The following is an 8498-nucleotide window of genomic DNA, read 5'->3' on the forward strand; positions in this document are numbered from 1 at the left end:
ACCAGCACAACCAGGACAAAGGCAGCTCTGCAGAGCTCCCCACAGACCAGGGGTTTGCAAAGGGCTTGTGCTGAGCTGCCTCTCCCGCTGCACTGAGTCAAGGCAGAGCCCACCTGGATGAAATCCAGCGTCTCTGTGTGGGGCAACCTGGCAGGGAGTACAAAAAGGTGCTGATGCAGCGCAGAAGGGTTGAGGGAATGGTGCAGGAGGCAGCAGAGACACTGGTAGGGCTTGTGTGCTTGAATATTTTATTACTTTTAATGTATAATCTTAAATTAGGCTTCCTGAGGCTGGTCTGGACACTGCCCCACACTAAGCCCGCACCAGTGCTGGGTCACCCTGCCAGGGCTGAGGCACAGCATGGAAATCCATGGCCCTGGGTGGGAGTTGGTGGCCCCGGGGCTCTGGCTGGCTCCAATGGTGGCAGACAGGCTTCAGCAAGCGCTGGATGAGCCTCAGCCGGCTGAAGGTTGGGGTGGAGCAAGGCACGGGGGTGGCAGTTCCCAGGCTGGTGCCCCCGGAGCTCGAGGTGTCCCCCAGGAGCAGCGTTGCGTTTCCCTATCCCTGTGTCCGAGCCGAGCACCAGGAGCCTTGGCTTTGGCCTTGGCGGGTGCTGATGGACCCCAAGAGCCTCTCTGGGAGCTCGGCTTGGCCTCTCCAGCGCCGGGCAGGAGCCCTGCCCTCGCTCAGACCTTGGTGCACACCGACACCCCGTCCGTGCCGTCCTGCCCATCCACGGGCGCGCCGCCGCCGCGGTCCCGGGCCTTGAACCCCGTGAACAGCGGGCACACGGGCACGCGCCGGAGCCACCGCACCCTGCGCACCGCGCCCATCCCGAACGGGAAGTCGTAGCTCCGGAGGCTGGCGCTGGCCGTGCTGTCCGAGTGCGCTCCCGCCTTCCACTGCACCAGCCCTCGCTCCTCCTGCGTCCCTGCGGCAGCCGCGATGCCCAGTGTCACCCCCTCGCCCTGCCAGCCCCTCTGACAGCTCCGAACCGACACGAATCTGCCCCCCAGCCCTTCCTGCTTCACCCCCCCCGCCCCGGCCCCGTGTGTCGCAGTTACCCGGGATGGTGTTGTCCAGGACGAAGGCGATGGTCCCCCCGACGAACATCTCCGTGGTGAGCAGCACCGTCAGGATCTGGTCCAGCTCGGGGACACCTGTGAGAGCGGGGGATGGAGCCGGGCTGTGCTGTCATGAACTGATTAATAAGTGCTTCCCTGAGGTGGGAGACCACCCGGGAAGTCCCCCCTCCTCTCTCCCTAAATACCCCAAATAAGGGATTTTCGTGGCTGAGGGTACCTGTGTTAATGGCCCCGGGGTTAGAATCCAGGTAGTTTGGCAGCGTGAGCCCGAAAAACATGGCAAAGCCCAGCACGAAGAGGTTTCGGGATGAATTCATGTCGACGAACTGCAGGTTGGAGAGGCCGACGGCCGTGATCATTCCTGCCGGCAGAGACGCGGCGATGCAGGCGGAGGTGCCCGCGGGAGCCGGGCACGGGGAGGGGCTGCCCCAGCAGGGGTGCAGGGAGGCGGCCACGGTCCCACCCAAAACTGCCCTGCATCCCTTGGGCTCAACAGCCCCAAAATCTGCGGGCACATGGCCCAGGGCTGCTGAGAGCAGCGCTCCGGGTTTGGGGGCGGCTGCGGCGCAGTTACCGAATAAGGTGCAGAACATCCCGCCGAGGACGGGGTCGGGCAGGGAGGCGAAGAGCGCCGTGAACTTGCCGACCGTCCCCAACACGAGCATAATCCCGGCCCCATACTGGATCACCCTCCTGCTCCCAATCTGCACAGAGACAGCGGCAGGTGGTGACGGTGCCCGCGCCCAATGGCCGAGCCGGGACCCCTCCCCGGCCCCGGTACCTTGGTGATGCCCAGGACGCCGATGTTGGGGCTGGAGGAGGTGGAGCCGTTGCCGGTTCCCAGCAGCCCCGCGATGATGCAGGAGATGCCCTCGGTGAAAATGCCCCTGGGGAACAACGCGGTCGGGCTGGTTCCCATCCCACTCTCCTGTGGCGTCCCTGACCGGTCTCCAGGGATGCCACGGTGTGAGCGGGGTACCGTGGAGGGGCAACAGCTGGCTGTACCTGTTAATGGCATGCACGGGGGGCGGGGGGGCCCCTGCCAGCCGGGCACAGGAGTAGTAGTCCCCGATGGACTCGATGATACCCGCCAGTGTGGCACTGAACATGCCCAGCACGGCCGCCGACGTCACTGTGGGCAGACCCCACTGGCCTGCCCGGGGTCAGAGCAGGAGGTCAGGGTTGGGGGCCACCTCAGGCCTCCCTGGTGCTCACCGCTTTGGGGTCCCCCACGGGTGTTCCCCAGCCCCGGTGATGCTACACCAGCTCCCCACATCCCCCAGGGCAAAGGGGTATCGGGAGGCCCAGCCCCACGGGGCTGCCAGGCACTCACAGGGGTAGGGAACCCGGAACCAGGGGGCCACGGACAGGATCTCCCCCCGGGCGTCTGTCCTGGCCTTGTACCCATATTCCTCGGGCTGGCTGGGGAAGACACCGGTGCGGGTCAGCACGTAACAGAACAGCCACACCACCATGATGGCCAGGATGATCTGCAGGGCAGAGACCAGGGAAGCATCTGCAGTGCTTACAAACCCATGCTTGGAAAAGGAGGGATTTGGGGGGCACTCCAGGATGCTCCCAGCCAGTCCCTACCGGGAACATCTTGAAGATCTGGAAGCGAAACAGGACGAAGCCGTGGCCCCGGCGGTAGCCGGGCAGGCAGATGGCAACCTGCCGCAGGTACTGGGCAAACAGCACGATCAGCAGGATGGTCCTGGGGGAAGAAAAACACAGGGTCCCTCGTGCCCCTGGCGTCCTCCTGGCTGCGTGTTGGACAACCCTGCCCCCCGTCCCCCCCGTCCCTGTGCCGTACATCACAGCGATGCCCCAGTGGGAGCCGGCGCGCTCGCCGGCCGCCTGGAACACGGACAGTCCGATGAGGGACACGGTGGGGGTGACGGTCAGCGGCCCGATGTAGCTGAGCAGCGCCCCGGGGAGCCCCAGCAGCCCGATGACCACCTCCACCAGGCTGGACACCATGATGGCCCCCTGGATCTGCAGGGCATAGAGAGGTGAAGGGAGGAGGGTCAGCAGCCTGCCAGGGGTTTTGGAGTTCCCCAGCGGTGGTGGCGGGATGTACCTCTCGCATGCGGGGCTGCCAGATGTGGGAGGTGTTGAGCGGCAGTGACCAGTTGCCGTAGATCTGCTCTGGGGATGGAGGGGGGTGAGGTGATCCCGGGGGGGGCAGGGAGCAGCTGGACACCCCCCCCGCACCCCCTCTGCCCTCACCTTCAGGAGGGCATCGCCACTTCTCCAGGGCCAGGATGGACTTGGCAGGGACGAGGAAGGCCAGAGCGCTCGCCTGGAAGAGGGGCAGCCTGGGGGGACGAGAGGGGATCCTGCGCCCGCGGCCCCGGGGTGGGCAGGGGGTCCCGCCGGGGCCACGGCTCTACCTGATGCCCACGGTGGTCTGGATGAGGGTGGTGATGCCCACACAGGTGAAGATGGTGCCGATGAGGTAGCTGACGGTGAGCTGGTCCTTGCCCACGCACATGCTCTCGGCCAGCAGGAACGGGACGGCGATGGTGCCGCTGAAGCAGGTCAGGTAGTGCTGGGGGGCGAGGGGGGCTCAGCAGGGTTGGGGGGGCCATGGGGTGCCTCATGGCACAGGGAGCAGGGGCTTGGGATCTGCCAGTGGGGCTCCCCCCTTTCCAGGCTGTACCTGGAAGCCGAGCAGGATGCAGAGATACCAGGGAGGCACGTCCTCAATCTTGTAGAGCATGTCCACCTCCGGCCGGGGGGGCCTGGTGCCCACCCTCGGGTCCTGCTGTGTGGGGGCACAGCTCAGCCCTGGCTCACCCAGGGGACTGGGGGCAGGGACTGGCACCCCACACTGTCCCCATAGGTGGCACAGGCTGCCCCGTGGGAGCCCCCGTGCCTTCAGGGATGGTGAGAGGTCCTGGCCGGCTGGTCTGCATCCCATGGTGCGTTACAGATGGATTTGGGGTGCTGTGCTGCCCGTGGGGTGCCCCAGTACTCACCCTGCCCGCCGCAGGCAGCTCCTTCCCGGGGGTCTGTGAGGAGCCAGCAGGAGCCTGAGCCAAGTTCCCATTCTGGCAGTGAGGGTGAGGTGGGGGCTGGGTCAGTGTGGGCCTGGGTGTCCCATGGGAACAGGGCTGGGCTCTGCCCTGGGGATGTGGGGGGACACCAGGCCATGGCTCAGCCTGTGTGTCTGCTCAGTCCCACCCGGCACCACCTCTGACCCTCAAAAGGGGTCTAGGCTCCAAAACCCGCTGGTCCCTCTGTGATGGTTTGCCCCTGGAAAGTGTGGAGGGGGGTTCCTACTGGCCCTAGGGTGCCTAGACCACCCTGCAGGTGCTGGGAAAGCTGGCACAAACCAGTCCCAGCCGCAGCATCTCTGCCTGTCCCGTTGGTCCCAGGATTCCCCGCAGTTCCCAGGCTCATCCCGCCCTTTGCCAGCCCCAGCAGGGCATCCTGACCCTGCGCTGGCCATCGCCGGAGTCAAAACCCCTGGTCACCACCTCCCTCCCCGCCGCCCCGGGATGTGACCAAGGGATGGGGATGGGGACAGGGACGGAGGCTGCGTTCACCTGGGGCTGAGCCCGGTCCCCCGAGCGGGTCCCCATCCTCCGGCGACGCGTCCCCGGCAGCGATGTCACCGCTCGGGGGGTTTTATGGCCGTGGGAAGGACTTTAGTCACCTCCCGGGCGGTGGCGGTGGCAGGGGCGGCGGGCGGGAGGGCGGCCATTGGCTGCGGGTTGTGAAACCAGGGAGCGCAGCCCCGGGACGGATCAGCCATTAACTGCTTTAATTAGGGCTGCACCCGCCGGGAGCACCGCGTCGTGAAACATTAGAGCCGGTGGGTTACAGAGTAATTCCCCGGCTCGCCGGGGGTCCGGCCGGGCGGGACAGCGGCTGCTGCCGCATCTCCCCCGGGCTGCGCGTCGAGGGACAGCGGCGACAGCGGCGACACCGGGAGGGCGCCCACCGCCCGGCACGTGTCGGCTCCCGCCGGGGACGAAGTCGGCTCCGAAGGTCGCCGGGGCATTAAGCATTAACCGCGCCGGGGCTACAGCTCGTTCTGCAGCGCCTTGGGGCGGGCGGGCGCCCCGGCCTTGCCGCCGCCGCCGCAGGGCCCCTTGTCCCCGTGGCACAGCAGCTCCCGCAGCGCCGCCGGGCCCCGCCGGTGGCTCTCGTAGATCTGCGCCTCCCCCTGCTCGCCCACGTAGCCGTGGCACATCTTGGAGAGCCTGCGAGGAGCCGGGGTGGTCACGCTGCATCCCCCGCCCTGCTGGGGGGACAGTGCCCGGACCCCCCCGCGTTGCCAAACCCGCACTTACCTGCCCGGCCACGGTCCCCCCGACACCATCACACTCACGGGCTCCTGGCTGGGCAGCCCCGGCCCCGCCAGGCGCTTCTGCCCGTCCAGCTCCTGCACCCCGTAACTGCGGGGAGAGGGGGAGCGGGAGAAGAAAGGGTCCCTGAGGACACCCCTATCCCTGGGGACACCTTGATCCCGGGGGATACCCTGATCCCTGGGGCACCCCAATCTCTGGGGACACCCTGGTCCCTGGGGCACCCCCATCTTTGTGGACACTCTGATCCCTGGGGAACCCCCATCCCTGAGGACACTCCCATCCTTGGTGACACCCTGATTCCTAGGGATACCCCTATCCCTGTGGACATATCTATGCCTGGGGCATCCCCATCCTGGGGGACACCCTAATCCCTGGGAACACTCCCATTCCTGGGGACATCCTGACCCTAGGAATACCCTGGTGCCTGGGGCACCCCTGTCACTGGGGACTCTGATCCCTAGGAAGACCTCCATCCTTGGGGACACACCCTGGTGACAGTTTAATCCCTGGGCAAACTCCATCCCTGGGGTCAACCCCATTTCCAGGGACACGCCACTCACCTCTCCCAGCCCTGTGAGCAGCTCCTCTCCAGCACCTCCATGTAGTCGGACTCCTTCAGCGCCTTCCTGCCCACCTTCCCCTCCGCCCTGCTCAGCTGCTCCTCAATCTGGGGTGAAAAAGAGCAGAATCTGGGCAGTGAGGGTGGCAGCCTCTCCATGACCCTGCTCCCAAGCAGGATTGGAATCTGCACCCCCTTCCTTGTGGCCCTGGCACCTGCAGCACTATTGCAGGGGTTGGTGGGTCCATGAGGAGCCCCAAGGGCCCTTTGGGGTGCCAATGCGTGGATATGCATCAGTGGGGTGCCCAGGGGAGCCGGCAGCATCTCCCCAGGCTGAAGCAGCCCTGTAAGGGTTCTCACTTGCAGTCCTGGGGGTCCATCTCCCCCATCCCCACCTGGAAGGCGATGGCTTTGCAGGCATCACAGCGCAGGGACTCGGGCATGTGGGGCGAGAGCTGCTCCTCGGGGCTGAGCTGGGGCGCGGGGACGGAGTGGGACCGGGCGGCGGGGGGGTCCCCGCACGTCCCCTTCGGCCCCCATCCCCCCCAGCAGGCTCAGGGCCAGCCACGCCGCCAGCACCGGCCCCATCCCGCCTCTCCCCGCCGGCCCCATCCTGCCCTGCTGCTGAAAGCACTGAGGGAGCTGCAGGGTGGCTTTAAACTCCCCGGGGCCAACGCACCTGCATCCGGCCCGGGGCAGGAAGGGGAGTGTGTGCGTGGGTGTCCCCCGCCCCCCCACCAAGCGCCCTCTCTCAGGGAGGTTTGTGGTGTCGTTCAGTCCTGTAACGACTCATCCCTCCTCCTCCACCCAAATCCTTCCCGGGATGGTGTGCACCTACCGGGGCTGGGGCTGGGTGGGAGTTTGGGACTCAGGGATGGGGCTCAAGGATGAGGTTTGGTATTCAGGACTGAGCTTTGAGGTTACGGGCTGGGATTTGGGGTTCCAGGCTGAGGTTTGAGGTTGAGAGTTGGAATTTGGGGCTCATGGCTGGGGTTTGGGTTTCGGGGCTGGGGATCAGGGCTCGCTGATGACTGCAGAGTCCCCTCCTGCTCCCAGGGATTGGGATTCATCTGGTGGACACTCCAAGGCAGACAGATGGACTGCAGGTCCCGAGTGCCTCAGCCTCTCACACCCCCCCTTACAGACCTTACAAGCACAGGATGACTAAGCAGGTTTAACACTGTCTCAGCATTTTTATTACTATTTTAGGGTGTCTGTGCTGCCACCGTGGCTGGGAGGGCTGGTGGTGGCCAGGCCATTACCCCCCTGTGCCGACCAGCCCGGGTCACCTTGGGATGGGACCAGAGGACAGGCCTGGCATCTTGTCCCTTTGCCAGCAGGGGTCCATGACTCCATGTCCCCCCCACAGGGCTGTCAGGTGCTCACACTGGAAAATACCCTTTTTCTCCCCGTTTCCGTGAGGAGCCAGTGAGGTCCAGCCGGTGCCCACTCGGCCGTGGGCAGGGGCTCTCCCGTGCCAGGGGTGATGCTGACTGTGGGACTAAAGCCCGGCCATGGGAAGGGACATTCCAGGCGGGTCCCTCCCGTCACATCCGGAGCTGGGGTCCCTTCTCGGGGCTGGTGCGGGCAGGGGGCTGGGCGGGGCTGGGGCTGGCCCGCATCCCCGTGGGGATGTAGTACAGGCTCTCCAGGTACCCACAGTCGGGACCCCCAGTAGCAGAAGCCCCCTCGCCCTTGGAAGCAGAGCCGGGGGTCCCGGCCGAGCCGGGGTTGTCGGCAGCCGGCAGGTCAGGGTGTGGCGGGGAGGGGGCGGAGGGTGGGGGCGGTGCCGGGAGCCCCGGGAAGCCACCGTAGGGTGTGTAGGATGGGCCATAGACCCCCGGGGCCATGACCAGGGGGTTGAAAGGTGCCTGGTAGAGCCCCGTGTGAGATGCCACTGGTGGGACGAGCACCTCCAGGTACTGCCCAGTCTCGGGGTCGTAGAGTGTTTTCATCTGGGGCTGCCGCGGGGGCTCCACGTAGTAGCACTTCCCACTGCTGGGATCGACCAGCATCCTCCGCTGGGGGGGCAGGGGGGCAGCCAGGGGCTTGGGGGGGCTCTGCCTGCTCCTGCCACTCGGTGAGGCAATGTCAGTCCTCCTTAGGAAGTGGGGACCATCCTCCAGGTGGGGCTGGGCTGGGGGCTCCGCAGCGGCTGGGCCCTCGGGGGGCCGGGGCAGGGGGGGCTCAGGGCTGGGTTTGCTCCAGGGCGCTTCCCCACCAGCCAGGGGATACAGCCCCGGTCCCAGTGGAGCACTGGCTGGGTTGGGGACCAGAGGGGATCCAAAGAAAGAGCTGGACATGCTGGAGACTGATGGATGCCCAAGGGAAGCTGGGACTGGGTTGGTGACCAAGGGGGATCCAAAGGATGAGCTAGTGGGGTTGGGGACCAAGGGATTCCCAAAAGATGCACTGGATGGATTGGGCACCAAGGGGTTCCCAAAGGATGCACTGGATGGATTGGGCACCAAGGGGTTCCCAAAGGATGCACTGGATGGATTGGGCACCAAGGGGTTCCCAAAGGATACACTGGAT

At 66.1% G+C, this 8498-nt stretch overlaps 2 protein-coding genes across 5 annotated transcripts; both read right to left on the reverse strand.

Moving 5' to 3' along the window:
* Positions 1-231: 231 nt before the first annotated feature.
* Positions 232-4730, reverse strand: SLC23A1 (solute carrier family 23 member 1). 4 transcript variants are annotated; one of them, XM_027705094.1, is made up of 15 exons: positions 4637-4730; positions 4067-4138; positions 3748-3849; positions 3479-3636; positions 3315-3403; positions 3166-3233; positions 2899-3080; positions 2679-2799; positions 2419-2575; positions 2091-2238; positions 1867-1972; positions 1660-1789; positions 1303-1446; positions 1065-1160; positions 232-931 (listed from the first exon to the last, which is right to left on the reverse strand). In XM_027705094.1, the coding sequence occupies exons 1-15, from the start codon at positions 4670-4672 to the stop codon at positions 687-689; spliced, it is 1854 nt and encodes a 617-aa protein (XP_027560895.1). In that variant the 5' UTR covers positions 4673-4730; the 3' UTR covers positions 232-686. The 4 variants fall into 4 exon arrangements, with proteins under 4 accessions (XP_027560895.1, XP_027560894.1, XP_027560893.1 ...); XM_027705093.1 differs by having other exon boundaries at positions 3748-3852; XM_027705092.1 differs by having other exon boundaries at positions 4067-4213; positions 4637-4717.
* A 305-nt stretch (positions 4731-5035) lies between these two features.
* Positions 5036-6551, reverse strand: MZB1 (marginal zone B and B1 cell specific protein). The gene is given in 5 exon segments (XM_027705105.1): positions 5036-5296; positions 5387-5491; positions 5965-6071; positions 6359-6485; positions 6487-6551. Coding segments are annotated over 5 exon segments (585 nt in total). The 3' UTR covers positions 5036-5115.
* Between the last annotated feature and the right edge of the window lie 1947 nt (positions 6552-8498).

This window comes from Neopelma chrysocephalum, unplaced genomic scaffold, assembly GCF_003984885.1.
Source record: "Neopelma chrysocephalum unplaced genomic scaffold, ASM398488v2 Primary Assembly neopelma1_319, whole genome shotgun sequence".
In the NCBI taxonomy this organism is placed as follows: domain Eukaryota; kingdom Metazoa; phylum Chordata; class Aves; order Passeriformes; family Pipridae; genus Neopelma; species Neopelma chrysocephalum.